Source organism: Ctenopharyngodon idella, chromosome 1, assembly GCF_019924925.1.
Source record: "Ctenopharyngodon idella isolate HZGC_01 chromosome 1, HZGC01, whole genome shotgun sequence".
In the NCBI taxonomy this organism is placed as follows: domain Eukaryota; kingdom Metazoa; phylum Chordata; class Actinopteri; order Cypriniformes; family Xenocyprididae; genus Ctenopharyngodon; species Ctenopharyngodon idella.
This window is the reverse complement of record NC_067220.1, coordinates 12,959,087-12,982,262: the sequence shown is the minus strand read 5'-3', so window position 1 is coordinate 12,982,262 and position 23,176 is coordinate 12,959,087. Positions and strand designations below refer to the sequence as shown.

Genomic DNA, 23,176 nt, shown 5'->3' with positions numbered 1-23,176 from the left:
TTTTTTGGTCTCCATGAGGAAAACCGCTTATAAATGATGTTATTAAATGGATTTTTTTTTTTTTTTTTTTTTTTTTTTTTTTTTGTAAATTGCAGAAAGTTTTGTGCTATGGTGTTTAGGGCCAGGTTAGGATATACAGGTTGTAAACTATAAAAATCACGATGTCTATGGAAATGCCCCATAAAACATGGAAACCCAACGTGTGTGTGTGACAACTATAGACTGTAAAAAAAGGGTCACAACGATTCCTGTGGACAAAATCAAGTCCCGCCTTACATTTATTGTTGTTCGAGAAGCCGTTTCACTCAGATATGTCACCATGGGGAAGAAAATACTATCGCTTCCGTAATACCTAAACTTCCGTTTCCTGCCGACTGTAATGTCCTTCTTATTTGTTGGTTTGTTTTTGTTTTATTGTAGCAAAGCTATCTTTCTCAAGAGAAAGAAGAGGAAAAACATCAGAAACGGGACTTATTTGATTTACACTAACTTTACCCCCTTCATTTCTTAAAATTTGTGGACAAACAACATCCTACAGGTCTAGCAAAGCTCTTCCGACACAAGAAATGGTGCGTTATGAAGAAGATTCAGTGTCGCTCCGTCTGTCACGAGGACTGTTTATCAGTAAGTGAGTGACCCTGAAGGCTTTGTCCGCATTTCCACTTCTCAATGTCAAATTCCTTTTCTGTTATGTTTGAGCAATCTGTATTATTTGCCCTTCAGTATTGGAGCAAATGGCTATTCACTTGCACAAACACATCTCAATGAATAATTCACAAAAACAAACATCTTGCACCCAGGCTAAAACCTTTTCATTTTGCTATCAGTAAGGCTGGGAGATTCTTCCTTCGGCAGATGGAGAAAATCGAGTATTTGATTGTTCTCTAATCTCTGAGAATAAAACTGCAGTCTGGAATTGAAATATTGATCTTTTACATTGCAATCACCTGGTATATTACACCAGAGACAGTATGTGTGAGCAAGAATATGAATTTCTCTTCTCTGGGTCTTTGTTGACTGTTTTGTTTTACAGTTGTTGACCATGTGAAATCATGTAAAAGCCCTCAGCATGGTTTCTGGTTTCCCCACAGTATTAACAATTAATTTTGAAGAATTGGGCCGTTAAAAAAAAAAAAAAAAAAAAATCTATAAAATCCCTATTGGTGGAGTGAAGTAATACATTTATAATATAAAATAACTGGAAAAACTATTTTATATATATAATTGTTTTATATATACATATGCCATTAAAAATGCTTTTTTTTTTTTTTTGAAAGAAAGAAATGCTTTTATTTAGCAATGATGCATTAAATTGTTAAAAAAAAGTCACTAAAAATGTAAAATAAAAATGTATCATGGTTTTCACAAAATTATTAAGCGGCTCAACATTGATAATAATAGGAAATGTTGCTTGAGCACCAAATCAGTGAAGGATCTGAAGGATCATGTGACTAAAAATTGGAGTAATGATGCTGAAAATGGACTATCACTATCACTTACTATCACAGGAATAAATGACATTTTATAAAGTTATTTTAAATTATATTTCACTGTATTTTTGATCCAATAAATGCAGCCTTTGTGAGCATAAGAGACTTCATGTACAAATATAAAAAAAGAAAAAAAAAAAAAAAAAAAAAATTGCAACTGTGCAGGTCTATAGATATATAAATGATTTTTTCCCTTGTATTAACAGTCATTCATTTAAAGAAACATTCTCATTCTTCTATATGGTGAAAGTCAAAAGAACTTTGGTCACTTTAGATGAGGAAAAACATCCTCTGTTATCTTTCGATGTCAAAAGAAAAGTTGTTCATGGGTTCAATGACTTAATCATGATTTAATAATTTCCTTTCAAAGCATTTCCTCCCTTTCCATCCCAGTGTGCCCTAATATGGGTAATCTAGTTAAACAAACATTTTTTCATGTCTTATTTAAGTGCTTTCTTCACAATGTGTATCTTTATTTGAAGGCTGTGGTGCATGAAATGGTTCTATAACTCAATGGAGACAAGAAGCTTCTTCAAATCGCATTAAAAAAAACATGTGGGCTGCCTTTTTCATGAGTAACAAAATAAACTCATGTTTTCTGTTTGGAGTATTATGGGTAAATCATTCAATCAGTGCCTCTGACTATTTATAGTTGTTGCACCACCCTGAGAAAACAGCAGCCACCCTTAATGCATCATGGGAATAATATGACATATCAGGCACATTTCTGTTTATCTGGCTCAAGGAATTGAAAAACGGCCCACAGCTTGGATAATCATTTTAAAGAAAATAATGAATGCCATGAAATAAAATGATGTATTGTTTTGCTGTTGTAGATTGTAAAAAGGTTTTAACGGAGTACGTTTTACAAGAAAAAGCTACTACTTCAAATTTTCATGTTTAATTAAATGTTCCTTGCTATTTCTTTGTAATTATTTGTGAAATTTACCAGCAAATTCTAAGGGCTTTTCACACTTGGAATAGTTAACCCTGTGTCATTCTAAACCCTGGGTAAACGGAATCCTGGGTTATCTTGCACACTGCTCATAATTAAGGCAACCCGAGGTTAATAATTTGTCCTGGGTATTCTTAAACTGATGTATTACATTGTACATTCCTAAACCCTGGGTTAATGTTTTTATTTGCATATCTGTGGTGTCATTGATTTGATAAACACAGCACGCGACCTGTTTACAGCTGCGTATTGCCGACTGTAGGCTACTATCGAATTTTGAATGGACATTTCGGACTATAAAGGTAAGAATGAAACGGTCTCTTCTACACTCACATTTAGGGCTTTCACACTTGAAAAAGTTAACCCTGGGTCATTCTAAACCCCGGGTAAATGCAATCCTGGGTTATCTTTATTCACGTTTCACACTGCTCATACTATACACCTGGGGTTAACAGTTAATAAACAGTTCATAACATGCCATTTCACACTGCACATTCCTAAACCCTGGGCTAAAAAGTCTGTAAAAATAGGGCACAATATACTGTATAAATATAAAGGATTTTTCCGTATTGGTATTTTACAGGTGTTTTACCTGTGTTTTGAATTACGCTTTGCATTAGGTTGTGTTTTAAGGATTAACAGAAAATTCCGTAAAATTACTGGATAATGTCCTGGCAGAAATTTACTAGTACATTTTCCGTTTTTATGTTTTACAGTGTTCTTATTTGCATATTTGAGGTGTCAGTGTTACTGACTGGACAAACGCAGCACGTGACCTGTTTACATAAAGGCTCTTGCATTGCTGACTGTAATATCAAGTTTTTTTCAGTTAACTTTTCGAACTAAAAAGGTAAGAATGATATTCTCTTCTCCAATTGTCGCGTTTTCCATTTTTCCTATCATAGGCAGAAACTGCTATGTTTCCATGACTGCGCGTGAATATAAGGCACGCGATTGGTTGTCGGTTGCAAAGCATTTAGTTATAACATTATTACGGAGCCCCGCACATGACATGCAAGAAAAAAAATTAAATCGTGCGCACGTTTCATAACCCCAGATAAAGGCGGTGCTAACCCCGCATCTACAAGTGTGAAACGTTACAATAAGGCTTTTCACATTGCGCTTAACCCCGGGATATCAACGTTCAATTGGAGCGAAGAGACCGTCATTCTTACCTTTATAGTTCGAAAAGTTGATTCAGAAAAAAACATGATATTACAGTCAGCAATGAGGACGCGCAATGCAAGAGCCTTTATGTAAACAGGTCAGTTTGTCCAGTCAGTACTGACACCTGAAAAATGCAAATAAGAACATTAACCCAGGGTTTAGGAATGTGCAGTGTAAAACGGCAGTTTATGAATACCCTGGATTAACTGTTAACCCCGGGTATAGTATGAGCAGTGTAAAAAGTAAATATAAAGATAACCCAGGATTGCATTTACCTGGGGTTTAGAATGACCCAGGGTTAACTTTTTCAAGTGTGAAAAGCCCTCGTTTAACACCGTATCTTAACCCCGGTTAAATAGCGGTGCTAAACCCGCTTCTAAATTACAAGTGTGAAACATTCCTTTACCAGTGGTTAAAAGCGGTGTTTACAACAATGATAACCTGGGGTTAGTGCAGTGTGAAAAGCCCATGTGAAAAAGCCATTTTTTCAGTGTATGGGACCATGTTCTTGATACTTGGTTTCATTTTTATTGTTTATTTTTTGTTTCCAGCCTGCTTAGTCAATGATCACACAATATCCTGTATGTCGTTTCCTTTTACATAGGGACTCAAAACTTGTGTATAACTTAACATTTTCCAGGATGCTGAAATTGACTGAATACACCAATAAATGCAACAGTACTGATATATTTCTCACAAAACAATCATTGCAAAACAGATGCCATTTCTGTATATATCCTAAACACATGTTTATCTTCCGCTCCTATCTTTTGCTTACTGTAGTTTTTAAACCGAACATTTCCCACGTTCCCAAATGGTCATCTCCCATTTTTAGAGAGCAATTCTGAATCAGAGTAAATTGTTTTCAAATCTATTTATGGTCCCCAAAGATTTATGGTCTCGGGTGATATTTCTAAAGTATGCAAAAGAAAAATATTACAATTCCACGTTACAGTACTGTACTTTGAGTCATGATATCCTTGTTTGGAAAAGGAAATTGCCTCTTTCAAGGGTCCTTTTAGACTCTAAATGAGTCTACAGGACAATAATGACATTTTAGCTTGTGTCTGAAATGCCAGTCATGAGAAGACCACAAACTGAATGTTAATGAGGACTTTGATATGTGTCAATAAAGGCACTAATGGGGTCTTCATTTGCATGACCTAAATCAATAGGACTGTTTGATGGCTTTTGCATCTTGTCATGAGGAACGCTATTGACGACAAGGTGACACTGGTGACATGAGCATAGCATTGTTTATTTGTGTCCTCGGTTCTTTCTGGTGCACAAAACGGTGACAGACATCGATCTACACCTTTCAAGACATGATTTAGCATTCAAATGCCTATAGGAAAGATGTCTCAAGGCTCATCCTGACAAAAGCAGTAGGGAACTTCTGTTCTGCGGGAAGTCTGTTTTCCTCTTTAAGTAACTCTCAGACTAAATAAAGACTCATATGTTGGGGGAAATGCCAAATATCCTCTGCGGTCTTAGTGTCTAGTTTTAGCCTATGCTAAAACGGTTAGTGAATCAAATCTCCGTAAATGCTTGGGAACCACAGGTTTCAACAAACCAAAGACCTACGTATCATATGAAGGGCGAAACATTAAGGGGGATTTTCAAAACTTTTGAATGAATGACGTGGTGGTAATACTGTATTTCTCATTAGGAAAGATTCAAAATACAGAATAAACATTCATTAGCTTTTCCTTCTGACTGAAAGCCAATAAAATAACGCAAGGTCTTACAAAAGAAAACTAGCACATATGGTTGCTCAAACTGAAGAGCAGGTGAACATTTTAAACAGTATCAAGAAGCTAAACTGACCTACAAAGAGAGATAAAATGAACCGAAGAACCAGAAGATGGGCAAATAAGAGAAAAGCAACAAAATGTAACATTCCACACTCTTCAGAGTCTTTCAACAAGAATGAAACACAAGCTAGATGCATCTCTTTTCCTTCTCTTTCTCTCGTTTTTTTTTTTTTTTTTTTTTTTACATTTTCATCAGCCCATCCTGAGGGCATTAGACTGAAGGTCACTGTCCTGAAGGGATAATGTCAAGGCTTCAAAACAAGTAACGGGACGTCGCCCGTCTCCAAAGAGCTTAAACAGGGAATTAAGCACAATGTATGTAGATAAAACAACAGTTGAGGAATCTCGAATGTTGTGAGGATGGGAATAAGAGTGGATGGAGCAATCAGTTGGGTCAAAGAGAAGATCTTCTCCAACATAGCTCATTGTGTAAAACCGTGAAGTCCTCTCTTCATTGGAAACTGCATTTAGGAATTTGATTGTTTTTTGTGTAGGGATGATCCATGATGTGGAGAACATCCTTGCTCTCTCATTGGGAGTTCACCTCCTCTTAGTATATTATTGGATTTTTTGTGTATGATCTGCTTTCTGTAAAAAAAGAAACAACAAGAGGAAGGTTTGAGAGTGAGTAGTAAACCACAAGTTTAACTTGTAAATTACAGCAGTCTGGAAAAAAAGAGAGACACTGAAATCACCAAACTGTTTACCGACTGTTTTTTCAATATTATTCAATGATTATTTAAATGTTTAACAGTGTTAAACTTTTCGTTAAACTTTTTTTTTTTTTTTTTTTTTTAATAAATTAATACTTTTCTTCAGTAATGATGCATTAAATTGATCAAAAGTGAGAGTAAAGACATTTATAATGTTAAAAAAGATTTTTATTTCAAATAAATCCTGTTCTTTTGAACTTTCTATGCATCAAAGAATCCTGAAAAATGTATCCTGGTTTCCACAAAATTATTAAGCAGCACAACTGTTTTCAACATTGATAATAATAAGAAATGTTTCTTGAGCAGCAAATCAGCATATTAGAATGATTTCTGAAGGATCATGTGACACTGAAGACTGGAGGAATGATGCTGAAAATTTAGCTTTGCCTTTAAAATATATTAAAAATAAAAAAAAATATTATTTTAAATTATAATAATATTTCACAATATTACAGTTTTTGCTGTATTTGTGATCAAATAAATACAGCCTTGGTGAGCAGAAGAAACTTCTTTCAAAAACATTTAAAAATCTTACCAAACCCCAACTTTTGAATGGTAGTGTGTTTTTTTTTTTTTAATGGTAGATTTTTTTATTTATTTATTTTTTTGTCATATACCAAAAAAACATTTTTTTTTTTTAGTTATATTCTTAATTGTATTTTTATTTAAGTTAATTTAAGATGGGCCAAATGTTTGACCAACATGTTTAAAAACACTACTTAATTCAAATATAAGAGATAAAAAAATAAGAAAAAAAGAAAATAAAAATATAATATTTACTTGTAAATAATATATATCATTTCAAATGCAATTTAACTCTAAATAGACAATTTTTGCACATCATGTAAAAAGATATTAGACATTAGTAAATGAACACCTCTTCCAGTCCAGTGCTATGCCAACGTGTAGCAGATTTTCTCGGCATTAGGGAGCCATTTTAATAAAATTAACACGAGGTGTAATTCAAGTAATTTATCATGTAGCTTTAGCTGTCTCACGGAGGGGGAGAGAACGAGAAAGGCCAGCTGCAGAAACAGATAAACGGGTGGAAGGGCGGTGCTGCAATATTCATGCGGTGAGGCTTTGCTTACACAGGAAACTTGCAATTAGTCCCCAGTCTTTTGATTCATCTATGTGTTTATTTGCTAATGGTTTCGCTCTGAGACAGAGGGAGCCGATGATCTCATCTGTTTGGAGGACACGGGCGAGTGACACACGGTGTTGCTGAGAAAGACTGATGGGAAGGGGAAGTGAGGCCAAAACAACAAATCCGAATAATCCACAGCTGAAACTGTCCACGTCCATATAAATACACATTGTATACAAACCCGATTCCAAAAAAGTTGGGACACTGTACAAATTGTGAATAAAAAAGGAATGCAATGATGTGGAAGTTTCAAATTTCAATATTTTATTCAGAATACAACATAGATGACATATCAAATGTTTAAACTGAGAAAATGTATCATTTTAAGGGAAAAATAAGTTGATTTTAAATTTCATGGCATTAACACATCTCAAAAAAGTTGGGACAAGGCCATGTTTACCGCTGTGTGGCATCCCCTCTTCTTTTTATAACAGTCTGCAAACGTCTGGGGACTGAGGAGACAAGTTGCTCAAGTTTAGGAATAGGAATGTTGTCCCATTCTTGTCTAATACAGGCTTCTAGTTGCTCAACTGTCTCAGGTCTTCTTTGTCGCATCTTCCTCTTTATGATGCGGCAAATGTTTTCTATGGGTGAAAGATCTGGACTGCAGGCTGGCCATTTCAGTACCCGGATCCTTCTTCTACGCAGCCATGATGTTGTAATTGATGCAGTATGTGGTTTGGCATTGTCATGTTGGAAAATGCAAGGTCTTCCCTGAAAGAGACGACGTCTGGATGGGAGCATATGTTTTTCTAGAACTTGGATATACCTTTCAGCATTGATGGTGCCTTTCCAGATGTGTAAGCTGCCCATGCCACACGCACTCATGCAACCCCATACCATCAGAGATTCAGGCTTCTGAACTGAGCGCTGATAACAACTTGGGTTGTCCTTGTCCTCTTTAGTCCGGATGACATGGCGTCCCAGTTTTCCAAAAAGAACTTCAAATTTTGATTCGTCTGACCACAGAACAGTTTTCCACTTTGCCACAGTCCATTTTAAATAAGTCTTGGCCCAGAGAAAACGCCTGCGCTTCTGGATCATGTTTAGATATGGCTTCTTTTTTGACCTATAGAGTTTTAGCCGGCAACGGCGAATGGCACGGTGGATTGTGTTCACCGACAATGTTTTCTGGAAGTATTCCTGAGCCCATGTTGTGATTTCCATTACAGCAGCATTCCTGTATGTGATGCAGTGCTGTCTAAGGGCCCGAAGATGACGGGCATCCAATATGGTTTTCCGGCCTTGACCCTTACGCACAGAGATTGTTCCAGGTTCTCTGAATCTTTGGATGATATTATGCACTATAGATGATGATAACTTCAAACTCTTTGCAATTTTTCTCTGAGAAACTCCTTTCTGATATTGCTCCACTATTGTTCGCCGCAGCATTGGGGGAATTGGTGATCCTCTACCCAATCATGTTGCCAATTGACCTAATAAGTTGCAAATTGGTCCTCCAGCTGTTCCTTACATGTACATTTAACTTTTCCGGCCTCTTATTGCTACCTGTCCCAACTTTTTTGAAATGTGTAGCTCTCATGAAATCCAAAATGAGCCAATATTTGGCATGACATTTCAAAATGTCTCACTTTCAACATTTGATATGTTATCTATATTCTATTGTGAATAAAATATAAGTTTATGAGATTTGTAAATTATTGCATTCCTTTTTTATTCACAATTTGTACAGTGTCCCAACTTTTTTGGAATCGGGTTTGTACATGAATGTGTTGATAAGCATGTGTTTGTACAAGGAAAAATAAAAATACTAAATATTTTAGCACTCTCTTCAAAATGAATACAGGGAATGATCATATTTACTATTAATAGGGTTGGGAATTGAAAATCGATTTCAATTCTGGAATCGGATACTTAAGGTCAGGAATTGGATACTTGTTATAAAATTAAAATTTCGATTCCTTTTATCGATTCATTTATGTACATTTTAATATGACTTTAATCCATTCAAGCACAAGAAGACCCATGAAAAAAAAAGAAGAGATTTTAATGTGATTTTAAACCATTCAAGCACAAGAAGACCCGTGCGCTGTTTTCACATCCAAAACAAGCGCACAAAAAAGCAGCCTCTCATGCTGAATAGTGTGCGATACTGAATTGAGTTCTCTTCTGCGTCTTTTTGCTCTTGAAAGGACAAATACACACAAAAATATGTCAAAATATCCTTGTACACACAGTCGGTTATGTCTTAAGTGAACGTAAACAATTCACAAAGAAAATGCATAACAGTATATTGGATCGGTGCAGCTCTTAAAGTGACAGCAGCCTAATATTCCTGTTGCCGTCTCTATAATAATGTTAATCAAACAACAAAAGACAGAGAAAATTCACTTGCTGTTCTTGACTGAATAACTTTTGTCACTATATTTGTAATGTATATTTTATTTATAATGTATATTTAATTTTTAAAGTGCAATGGTATTTTACTTTTGATTACAGTTTCTGTACCGGAATACCTGAAAATCTTAAAACACTGTTGATTTTAATTGTATATTTGTTCAGTTGTATTTATTTGTGCAATTGCTAATTTGTTTACTTGATCTTTTTTAATTACTGAGTGTCTTTAATACTGCTTGAAATTTATATTAGACAGGCTAGTTGTTTTTTCTATGGTATTTTTAAAGCATAGGCAAAAGTTCCTTGTGTAAGTGTTTTTCATCCTGTTGATTTTTGTTCATGGTATTCAGCTACAATTAAATGTTTGCAATAAGACTTAGAATAAATGTGAATGATATGTAAGTTTTTTTTTTTTACCTTTTTGGAATCAAATTAGGAATCGATAAGAATCGGAATTGATAAGCAGAATCGGAATCCTTAAAATTCAAACGATGCCCAACCCTAATCATTATTATATATTGTATATGTCACCATTCAAAAGTTTTTTGAAAAGAAATTAATATTGCTATTCAGCAAGGATTGATTAAAAGTGACAGTAAAGACTTTTACATAGTTATAAACAAATTCTATTTCAAGTAAGTGCTGTTCTTTTGAACTTTTTATTCATCAAATTATCCAGAGAAAAAATGTATCCCAGTTTCCACAAAAATATTAAGCAGCACAACTATTTTGACATCGATAATAAAAATAAATGTTTCTTGAGCACCAAATCAGCATATTAGAATGATTTCTGAAGGATCATGTGACACTGAAGACTGGAGTAATGATGCTGAAAATACAGTTTTGCCATCACAGGAATAAATTACATTTTAAAATATATTAAAATAGCAAATAGTTTTTTTAAACTGTAATAATAGTTCACAATATTACTGTTTTTACTGTATTTTTTAATAAAAAAAATGCAAACTTGGTGAGCAGAAGAGCCTTCATTCAAAACCATTACAAAATCTTACCAACCCCAGAATTTTGTACTATATATTTATTAAAATATGATTAAAATAGCTTGTTCTGCAATAAGAAGTTCCATTCAGTACCTTGTAACAAGCAGTTGTCCTCCGGGCTTCTGCAGCGTTCTGTCTCCATGTCCAGACTGATTGGATCTGTGTTAACAGACAGCGACAGCTGACAAAGTCTGCTGAAAGACTATCGGCCTGAATGAAACTCACTGAGTGTGTGTGAGTGTGTCCCACCGTGTATGAGAGAGTCTGATGAGGTGGCCTGCTGTAAGGCCTGCTCGATTTGCCCTCTCCGCTTGGACTCATATTCCAGCGCCTCCTGTAACCTCCTCTTTGCCTTCTTCTCCTTCTTCAGACGTCTCTGAATGGTGGCTGCATAAGAAAAGATAAGAGAAAAGTTCCACGTGTAAACATCAAATGGAATTGGATGATTTCTGTTTTTTCAATTTTCCAATTATTGTATTACAACTTAACACTTTACCTCGACTGCGTAACTCAGAGGTGAGCTGTCTCTCTAGACTCTCTCTCATCTCTCTCTCTCTGTACAGTTCCATTTTGAGCTCTCGCCTCTCTTGCTGAAGCTGTTTCTCCTGCAGACGGGCGTTCTCCAAAGCCACCTTTAGCAGACCCTAAAACACATGTCCAAATGTTATTGATGTTGAACATTGTATCGTATGTGTGTCTCTCTGTGCATGTATTCCATCATGGCCGTACCTGGACATTAGTGAGCAGAGTCTCCACAGAGGAGAGGCCGTCTGTGAAAAGGAGGGAAGCAGGGAAGCCTGAGGGAAACGTCTGGGCTGGGACCTTCTCAAATATTGTTGGCTTCGCTGTATTCTGCTCAACTGCAAAATAATAAACACACAGAAATTAATTAAACTAGTTAAAGAAATAGTTTAGCTATTAATTTAAATACTGTCATCATTTACTCAGCTTCAAACAGGGTTATTATAGTTAACTACAACTAAAACGAAAAATAAATAAATAAATATATATATATATATATATATATATATATATATATATATACACATACATATTTCATCACTTGAAATAAAATAAACATTATATAAAATACATTTTAAATAAATATATATAAAAAACAAACTTATTTTATTTCAGATAGTTGCCAAGGCAAAATTTCTAATTTCAATTTAGTTTAAATTGATGCACTAGAATAACTTGAACTGAAAATGAAATAAGAATTAATAAAAACTATATAGACAAAAATTAATTTAAAAAATAATAATAATTATAATAAAACTCACAAAAAAAAAAAAAAAGTTTGGGGTCAAAATACAGTAAAAAACTGTAATATTCTAAAATATTAAATAATTGTTTTCTATTTTAATATATTTTAAAACGTAATTTATTCCTGTAATGCAAAGCTGAATTTTCAGCATCATTATTCCAGTCTTCAGTGTCACATGATCCATCAGAAATCATTCTAATATGCTGATTTGCTTATTATTATCAATGTTGAAAACCGAAAACCCCCAAAAAACAAACGAAAAAAAAATCGTACTGACCCCAAACTTTTAATCGGTAGTGTGTGTCTGTCGGTTAATGCTTTTTATATATTTTCTAGTACAGGATGGTAAGAAGTAAGGCATTAGCATATTATTTTAATTGTTTTGAGATTACTTGTGTATATAACCTAGAATATCTCATTATAACCAACAATATACCATTACATCACCCAACTAAACGCAATATAAAGGCTCTGTGTAATAATTGAACTGTAATGAGAGCAGAGGAGGTCAGAGGCTTTTATGTAATGTTATGTTACATGAAATTGTGTTGTTTTTTATGAAATTTTGTTTATGTTGAGAAAATGCACCCCTGTCGTTGGAAAGTCTGTTCATATGCAGAGCTGAGTCTGTCTCCCTTTGTTCATCATGAACGTCATATGCTGCAGAGAGAGAAAGAGACATAAAAAGACAGTAGATAAATGAAACAAGAAGCTTCTGAGTAGCACAGACTATTACAAACACATATTGCTTTGTGCTGTTATTGTGTATGCACCAGAATCATTGCAAGGATTGTTGATTAGTTTACAGTAACATCTTTTTTTTCCCTCAATGTAAATCATATAATGTTGTTTACTATGGACATTATACGCAAGATATTATGAAACAACAGTAATATCACACTTCAAGATGAAGATGCTAACCACAATAACTGGGTCTCCATAAATCCACTAACATTCAGAAACAACATTTTATGAGGGAAAAAAAAAAAAATTATATATATATATATTATATATATATATACACACCGATCAGGCATAACATTATGACCACTGACAGGTGAAGTGAATAACACTGATTATCTCATCATCACAGCACCTGTTAGTGGGTGGGATATATTAGGCAGCATGTGAACATTTTGTCCTCAAAGTTGGTTTGTTAGAAGCAGGAAAAATGGGAAAGCGTAAGGATTTGAGTGAGTTTGACAAGGGCCAAATTGTGATGGCTAGACGACTGGGTCAGAGCATCTCCAAAAGTGCAGCTCTTGTGGGGTGTTCCCGGTCTGCAGTGGTCAGTATCTATCAAAAGTGGTCCAAGGATGGAACAGTGGTGGGCAGCCAAGGAACATTGATGCACGTGGGGAGCGAAGGCTGGCCCGTGTGGTCCGATCCAACAAACGAGCTACTGTAGCTCAAATTGCTCAAGAAGTTAATGCTGGTTCTGATAGAAAGGTGTCACAATACACAGTGCATCGCAGTTTGTTGCGTGTGGGGCTGCATAGCCACAGACCAGTCAGGGTGCCCATGCTGACCCCTGTCCACCGCCGAAAGTGCCAAAAGTGGGCACGTGAGCATCAGAACTGGACCACGGAGCAATGGAAGAAGGTGGCCTGGTCTGATGAATCATGTTTTCTTTTACATCACGTGGATGGCTGGGTGCGTGTGCGTTGCTTACCTGGGGAACACATGGCACCAGGATGCACTATGGGAACAAGGCAAGCCGGCGGAGGCAGTGTGATGCTTTGGGCAATGTTCTGCTGGGAAACCTTGGGTCCTGCCATCCATGTGGATGTTAAATTGACACGTACAGTACCACCTACCTAAGCATTGTTGCAGACCATGTACACACTTTCATGGAAATGGTATTCCCTGGTGGCTGTGGCCTCTTTCGGCAGAATAATGCGCCTCGCCACAAAACAAAAATGGTTCAGGAATGGTTTGAGGAGCACAACGAGTTTGAGGTGTTGACTTGGCCTCCAAATTCCCCAGATCTCAATCGAGCACCTGTGGGATGTGCTGAACAAACAAGTCCGATCCATGGAGGCCCCACCTCACAACTTACAGGACTTAAAGGATCTGCTGCTAACATCTTGGTGCCAGATACCACAGCACACCTTCAGAGGTCTAGTGGAGTCCATGCCTCGACGGGTCAGGGCTGTTTTGGCAGCGAATGGGGGACCAACACAATATTAGGAAGGTGGTCATAATGTTATGCCTGATCGGTGTATGTATATATATTAGATGGCTTCTTACGCTACTGCCTGTTATATGTCTATTTAATGGTTTACTCGTATGGCACAATAATGTTTTTGAGTTGCACTATAATTCAAATGTTTAGGGTCAATAACACTTTAATGTTTTTGAAAGAAGTCTTATATGCTCACCAAGACTCCATTTATTTGGTTTAAAAATACAGTAAAAACTGTAATATTGTGAAATAATATTACAATTTAAAATAACTGTTTTCTATTTGAATATATTTTAAAATGTAATTTATTCCTGTGATTGAAAACTGAATTTTCAGCATCATTACTCCAGTCTTTAGTGTCACATGATCCTTCAGAAATCATTCTACTATGTACATTTGGTACTCAAGAAACATTTCTGATTATTTTTCAAGATTCTTTGATAAATAGAAAGTTCAAAAGAACAGCAATTATTTGAAATAAAATACTTTCATACCATTATAAATGTACTTACTCTCACTTTAGATCAATTTAATGGACTTGCTGGATAAAAGCATACATTTCTTTCTCTAGAAAAAGTACTCATCCCAAACTTTTGAACAGTAGTGTTTGTGCATTTGAGGGTTTTACTCAGCAAATATTGATGTATAGTTTGATTCATTGCAATAAAAGCAATTAACTACTCAGCATATAATTAATTAATTTGATAGCCCTACTGAATATGTAAACTCACCTGTTTTTTGAGGAGAGTGTATGTAAGGGTGTGTGGGGCTGCTGGGAACTGAACTGCTTTGTTGAGGTGAGGGCTCAGTCTTCTGAGGAACAATCCCCTCAACGGATGGTGTCATAGAGGGACTCTCTTCAAAACACTCTTGCTGAAATAAATAAATAAAAAATAAAAAGTTCAGTCCTGTAAACAATTACGCACCCATATAAACTCTCCCCACATGACAACACATCTTCAATGGCCCAGTTCGTCTGAAATCCAACTGAGAGTCAGATTGGCTTGAGGTTCATCGTAAAGGATTTGTCATAAAATAAAATCTATTTTTCAGGTACAGCTTTGTGGTGAAGCTAGTTTAATAGTCAAGCTGTGTTTTGCAACACAAGTCCCTAAAGTAGTTTGGACCCCTTCAGACCAAGTGGACCAGCAAATTGCTTTAAGTGACTCAAAATAAATAAACTCAAACAAGAACTGTGTGAACAATCCCTGATGACCTTGCAGCAAAAGAGCTCTTGGAGTGTATGTGTGTGTGTTTTAGTGTCTGGTGTGTACAGTATGTCCTACCTTGATGGCAGATGTCGGCCTGGAGACGGGGCTGTGCACCTGTGCACTGGCAACCATGTTGGCAATTGTATTAAGGTGGTTCATCTGGTTCATTGCCATGGCAACAGAGGCAGGAGGAAGTCCAACAGGAAGCAGGGGATGGGGCATCATCATGAAGGGCAGGTCCAGTCCTATGCGAAGAAGAAAGAATCAGAGAATAACTACTTAAATTTCGGTCTGTTTATCACACAAATCTACTGAATGTCTTCAATCATACGTATGGAAGCATGTTTTTTGCTACTAAATAAAAAAATAAAAAAGGTAATTGCGACTTCTCACAATTCTGAGATTTTTCTCAGAATTGCGAGATATAAACTCACAATTGCGAGTTAAAAAAGTCAGAATTGCATGATATAAACTTGCAAATGAGTCTTATAAAGTCTCGCAATTCTGACTTTTTTTTAGCAGATTTGCGAGTTTATATTTTGCAATTATGACTTTATAACATGCAATTGCGAGTTATAAAGTCAGAATTGTGAGAAATAAATTTGCAATTCTGAGAAGTGTCTTTTTTTCCCCTCACAATTGGACATTATAACACGCAATTGCAAAAAAAAAAAGTCAGAATTGTGAGATAAAAGATTATCTTTATTATTTTTTATTTTATGGTGGAAACAAGCTACCATATATATGGACTACTTTTATGATGCTTTTTAGGGCTGCATGATATATTGTTTTGGCAACGATATCGCGTTGTGCGCATCCGCGTTAGTCACATGCAGGATATATGGATGTATGCAAGCCTTCCTGCTGCTGTCTGTGTCATTAATGTTAAACTGGGTTCACCTGGCCAAATTTGCCCACTGGCCTCTATCCATCATCATGGCCTCCTAATCATCCCCATATAAATATTGATTGCCTTCATCACTCTGTCTCCTCTCCACCAATAAGCTAGTGTGTGGTGGGTGTTCTGGCGCAATATGGCTGCCGTTGCATCATCCAGGTGGATGCTGCACATTGATGGTGTTTTAGGAGATTCCCACTTCCATATGTAAAAGCGCTTTGAGTGCAGGGAAAAGCACTATATAAATGTAATGATAAATGTAACATCAATTGCCCCAATAATTGAAAATAGAAAGTCATACATGCTTGGAAAGACATGAGGGTGAGAAAATACTGACATAATTTTTGTTTTGGGTTGAATTATCCCTTTAAACACATCGGGGTGTGCAAGTGAATGGTTAATACTCACTGTTGGCCAGTAGATGGGTGTGTTGGAGAGAGTTGAGCTGAGAGCTGTTCATGCTGTGATGTGTTTTCTCTGAAGCAGGTGATGAACGTTTCTCTCTCTCCCAGGACAAAGCGCTACATCCTGTTTAATTAATTATAAAAGAGCATGAAACAGAGAAAAGAAATAGTAAAATATTTATATATATATATATATATATATCTTATAACGGATCTTTAAAAGTTAATGGACAAACGGATCTTTATGAAAGTCCACATTGTTATTGCAAATGAAATATAACTTAACATTAAATAAATATTTTTATCATGGAAAAACTTTGATTATAGTCACTCAAACCTTTATCTAAACCTCTCACCGTTGGTCGTGTATATCCGCCATGTTTTATAGTTTTTTTTTTTAACACTTTTTACTCGTGTTTGTAGTTACGAACCTAATCCTTGCCCAATGCGCAATGGGTTGTGGGCAATATTATCGTTTACCTACCGGAAATAGTAGACCATCCAAGGACCTCTGGCATACTCTTTTCAACATACTATGCTTTGTGACAGACTTATTGTAATCTCATATACTATTTAGGATGGATAGTATAGACATTGGGATGCAGGGATAGTTCTACCACTTTATTCAGCAGTAGTTTTTTTTTTTTTTTTTTTAAGTCATAGTTTAGACTTTATACTGACACCTACTGGTGTGTCAATGTAGAAATAGCCTATTCATTTTTATAGCCTAATCAAACTTTTGAAACCAAAAATAACTGCAAGATACAGACTAATATTACTGGAGTTTGTTAAAAGTACTATTCATTGCTTTAGGTTAACTTTAAGTGCACATTTAACCACATACACACACAGATATGCTCAGACTAATGAACTTAGTTAAACTTATAAAAGTTTAAGTTAAAAAAAGTTATGCCCCAAAAAAGTGATCAGAATATTATAAGATGTGCATATTGTTATTTTTAGTGAATAAAGAAATAATAAATAGTAGGTTGCCCAACGACCAGCAGTAACAATGAGCTGAAATAATCTATCATCAGCATTCATGTCAGTGCCATTGGGAGCAGATGGTGTTTAGGTGGCAGATTGTGGCAAAGGAATCAATGATAACGCAGGATGAAGTTGGTCCCCTTAAGACTTTCACACACTCCAGCCAATAAGGTCTTCACACAACCGCACAAAAATAACCTGATTAAAAACAATAAGCTCCCTCATTATACCACGACACAACACTGCAGTTACATTACAACACCACGACAGCTTCGCAACCTGGGCCCTTCACCATGACATAAATACCGTACAATAGAGCGGCCATCTGTGCGACGATCTGCACGTCCGTGGAAATCAAGACTAGTGTCAACAAACGCTCACATATCTTGTAGGACTGGAGTTCTAACATAAGTGAGAGGGTGCAAATTCACAGTAATCAGACAGATGAAGATGGATGAGAGGAGGGAAAGCAGGGGCAATCAGACAACAAGAGCTGCAGCTGTGCTGTGAAACACTAAAACAAACACAAACATGAGCACATACACACACGTGCATACGGTATATGTCTTGTGTCAAGTACTCAAATAGAAACAGCTTTCAGCTTTTGGTGGATGTCTAGAACAGCTTTGGTTTGGCAGATCTGTCTGTGAACGATCAACATGAAATAAAAAGTTTCTTAATGAAAGACAATATAAACTTTTTAATAAACATTCCTGGCCTTATTGTGTGTGATTCATAAGTGCATGTTATTCAAGATAGATTTCCAACAGATAATTTTCACCTGGTGGATGATGAAACAGGCCAAAAATCCCATCGATTTACATTAAAAGAAGGACCTGCGCCATGTTTAGTATAGAATATAATTTAGGGTTGGTCTATTGACTTTGGCCAGTAAACAAGCAATCACCCTAGCAATGCCCTAGCAACCACATAGCAACAACCAGTTAAAAATGAAAATTCTGTCATTAATACAACAAGATTTCGAATCAGTGGTTCGGAGCATGAAAGTCATGTGATTTCCGTAAACGAGGCTTCATTATGTCATAAGTGTTTTCGAAATTTCAATGGTGCACGTGACTTTGGCAGTTTGATACATGCTCCAAACCACTGATTCGAAACAAAAGATTCGTAAAGCTTCGAAGCTTCATGAAGCAGTGTTTTGAAATCGCCCATAACTAGATATTGTTGAATAAAGTCGTTTTGTTTTTTAGGTGCACAAAAAGTATTCTCGTCGCTTCATAACATTAAGGTTAAACCACTGTAGTCACATGAACTGTTTTAAATATGTCTTTAGTAGCATTTGAAAGTGTTAATTGTCTTGCTGGCAATGGAGGCCTCACTTAGCCATTGGATTTCATCAAAAATATCTTAATTTGTGTTCTGAAGATGAACAAAGGTCTTACAGGTGTGGAACGACATGAGGGTGAGTAATTAATGACAGAACTTTCATTTTTGGGTGAACTAACCCATTAAAAGTTATTACTGTAAAATATTAGAGATTATTAGAGAAACATGCAAAACTCAAAAAACGTAATTATACATACAATTTGCAGCAGTTTCCAGCTGAAGTGCCAGTAGAAATCCAAAATTTTTTATTCCTTTTCACACCAGTTCTGATTACAGACGCAGATTATGAAAGAATAAAAACTTATTTTCATGCAGTTCTTTGCACAATACTATGTTATGACCTCAAAACACTTTTACAATAGTGCATGATTTGTAAACGAGTACATTTTTAAGTTTGCATCACATAACCAGCTCCGTATGTTTAGCTTTTCTGACATAGTAAACTTGCTCAGTAGCTCACCTGGAACAGTATTGCACTTGTGATGTAGAGCGCTCGGGTATGAATCCCGTGAAACATGAATGACAAAAGAGCTCAAAGATGTAGAATCAAGCTAAAATGGCATGATGGGTTTTTTTGTTTTTTTTTGTGTCACATTTGCCTTTGTTAACACTATCTAATAAGTTTATGGTAGAGTTTAGTTGAGGTTTTGCGTTATTTTCAAACGTGATAGAGAATTAAAGGGTTGGTTCACCCAAAAATAAAAAATTCTGTCATTAATTAATCACCCTAGAACACAAATGAAGATGTTCTAATGAACATGTTCACTTTATATGATGAACAGATTTAATTTAGACTATTATTGTGGTAAACAGAAGCTCAAGCACGCTTGCTTGACATGCGAAAACCAATGAGGTTCATTCTAGTGTGTTACACAGCACGTTTGTTTTCGCACATCAAGCAAGTACGGTTGAGCTTCTGTTTATGTTCGCTGATCAATGTTTATATGTGATTAAAGCCTAAATTCAATCTGTTCATCATATAAAGCGATCGTGCCTCTTTAGAAAATTTGGACTAAACCACTCAATTCATATGGATTACTTTTACAATCTCTTTATGAACTTTTTGAAGTGTCAAAGTGGTAGTTGTGTGGACTGTCAATGGAGGGACATAAATCTCTTAGATTTCATTAGAATATCTTCATTTGTGTTCAGAAGATGAACAAAAGTCTTACGGGTGTGGAATGACATGAGGGTGAGTAATTGATGACAATTTTTTTCATTTTTGGGTGAACTAACTCTTTAACATTTTAGCAACACTCTCCAGACTTTTTTTTATTTCTGAACTGCCACAATACGTACAATAACCAATGTAATAAGTCATCTCCAGATCCACGTTCATCTGTTTCAGACAAAACTGAATGCACAGTTAGCACTAATCACTAGACATTTCACTTTAAATGCGTCACGAAACACGCAAAAAGCAACGTGATATCGCTTCGCAGAAATGTCGCCACAGTCACGTTCTCCCACTGGATGACAGAAAAAATGAGCCTCAATGACAAGGTCAAAACAAGGTAAAACTTTCTCATAAAAATGGCTATTTCTCACTTTTGAGTATTTTTGGCCAGTAATTAATTATAGTAATTAGTATCCTAGTAATTAATAAACACCAGATGGTCAGCTTGTCTAGACTGTTTGATCAAGTGAGAAATGCTTTAAAAGTCAACTAGAACAGATTTGTGTGTTTCTATATGTTTGCTCTCACCAAAACACACACACACACACAAACATTGCCCGCACAAAAAAAAAAAAAAAAAAACTACTGATTTAAACAGCATCTTAAAAATGAGGGCAACTTCAAACAGACAAGATGAGAGAGACAGAAAGGGGGTGGACGGGTGAAGATCCAAAAATGCTGACCATATGCTCGCAGGGAAAGATGGGCAAACAGATAATGTGTGCGTTACACTAGACACGACTTCCCTGCTAAGCGCACGCGGACGTGAAAACAAGCACACATGTTCTAACATACACCCGTATGCGTGCACAACGCACACCTGTTTCTGTTAACGCAGGCAATCACCCGTATGACAGGTTTCGGCCATCTTGTTAAATAATGCATGGAATTTTTCTTTCAACTTGTCAACGCAGGGGAAAAAAGTATCTCTCACTGTCTCTCTCTTCTCTTCTGATGTCATCCTTGATGCTGATTTTCCTTGACTGCATTCCATCTTTCTGATGAAGGCCTTTTTTCTTCTCTCCTAAATTCTGCTTGTCCACAGCTGTTCTCACTAGGAACGCTGTGCTCTCTTCCTCCTAAACACTTGTGAAAGGGGCCTTTGAAGTTCACATTATCTGTGTTAGTTTTAGCCACAGTTAGTATATGGCTGATGTGTTTGAAGACTCGAGATTTCATGTGATGCCTGAAAATCAGTCTAGCAAGACTCGCTTAATGTAAACACTAAAAAAATGTATTTCTTTTTTAAAGAAAATGGTACTTTTTCCCCAGCAAGAATACATTAAATTGGTCAAAAGTGGCAGTAAAGTGTCAAAAGATTTCTATTACAAATAAATGCTGTTCTTTTGAACTTTTTATTCACTAAAGAATCCTGAAAATATATATCATTGTTTTTAATAAAATATTAAGTACCACAACTGTTAACTTTGATAATAATGGAAAAAATATATCCAGGTTTTCACAAAACATTGATAATAAAAATAAATGTTTCTTGAGCAGCAAATCAGCATATTAGAATGATTTTGAAGCATCAAGACTGGAGTAATGATGCTAAAAATTCAGCTTTGCATCACAGGAATAAATTACATTTTATAATATATTCAATTATAAAACATTTATTTAAAACTGTAATAATATTTCACAATATTTCTGTTTTTACTGTACGTTTCATCAAGTGAATGTAGCCCTGGTGAGCATAAAAGACTTCTTAAAAGACTAAAAATCTTACCAACCCCAAACTCAAACGGTAGTGAATAAGTAAAAATGTTATTTTTATTCATTATATTTTTTTATTATATTTTAGATTTTTTAGTTTTTAAACATGTTGGAGGTCAAACATAGCCCTACCGTTTTGTTAGTGAAGCTGAAATGAAAATAAAGAAGCTTACAACTGATTCAACTATTGGAAAATACACTTCATATATTTTTCAATAACAATAAATGCTTTTGAATAACGAATGACATGTGAATTGTAAAATATTTTGCAATTTTGAGACTATTTTTTATTTGTGTTTTTTTCTGACTTCTGTCAGTTTCAAAATGCATCACCAGGTCTTGTAAATAATGAATATTTTTTGTTTTCAAATATTTTTACTTAAATATGAGTAAATGCAAAAGTATAAAGTAAATGTATTTAATTTCAACATTTTTATGTCTCATTTTCTACCATAATATTGTATTATACCACATCAGATGGGTGAGAAATATAGATATAAATATATTTAGACAATAACCCTAACCCTAGACAAAACAAATATAATTAAATATAAATAAATGTGTACTATTAGATCTTCATGTTCAGAAATTCATAAAAACAACAAAATATAAATTATGTAAATTATGTATCACACACACACACACACACACACACGTTTGTTTTTGTGAATTGTGGGGACATTCCATAGGCGTAATGGTTTTTATACTGTTCAAACCGTATTTTCTATCCCCCTACACCTAAACCTACCCATCACAGAAAACTGTGCACATTTTTACTTTCTCAAAAAAACTCTTTCTGTATGATAAGTCTTTTGAAAAATGGGCACATGGAGTAATGTCCTCATAAGTCACCCTCTCCTTGTAATAGCTATGTCATACCCATGTCATTATACAAATTTGTGTCCTGATGTGTCAAAAAAACGCACGCGCACACAAACACACACACACACACACACACACACACACACACACACACACACACACACACACACACACACACTTGTATATATGGTTTACGGGGACTCTCCATAGAAGTAATGGTTTTTATACTGTACAAACCGTATAACTGTATTATATCCCTACACTACCCCTTACCCCTAAACCTACTTATTACAGGAAACTGCATTTTTTGAATTAAAAAAAAAAACACTGTTTAGTATGTTTTTTAAGCCATTTGGTTACAAGGACACAGGAAGTGTTATGTTGTAATACCCATGTTATTATACACATTTGTGTCCTCATGAACCATATATACAAGAACACACACACACACACACACACACACAAATATTGTGCATATATAACACAGCATGTGCATACACACAAACACATGCACCTC

At 35.5% G+C, this 23,176-nt stretch overlaps 1 protein-coding gene across 1 annotated transcript in view; it reads right to left on the bottom strand.

Annotated features, from left to right (window-relative positions):
- Nucleotides 1–4,849: 4,849 nt before the first annotated feature.
- dachb (dachshund b) overlaps nt 4,850–23,176 on the bottom strand; it is a 45,662-nt gene continuing 27,335 nt past the window's right edge. The window contains exons 4-12 of the mRNA XM_051905642.1: nt 16,615–16,734; nt 15,384–15,553; nt 14,829–14,970; nt 12,501–12,572; nt 11,375–11,505; nt 11,142–11,289; nt 10,895–11,032; nt 10,739–10,804; nt 4,850–6,014 (exon numbers count right to left, since the gene is read on the bottom strand). Coding sequence (XP_051761602.1) covers nt 5,977–6,014; nt 10,739–10,804; nt 10,895–11,032; nt 11,142–11,289; nt 11,375–11,505; nt 12,501–12,572; nt 14,829–14,970; nt 15,384–15,553; nt 16,615–16,734 — 1,025 coding nt within the window. The 3' untranslated portion in view covers nt 4,850–5,976. The remainder of the gene's footprint in view (nt 6,015–10,738; nt 10,805–10,894; nt 11,033–11,141; nt 11,290–11,374; nt 11,506–12,500; nt 12,573–14,828; nt 14,971–15,383; nt 15,554–16,614; nt 16,735–23,176) is intronic.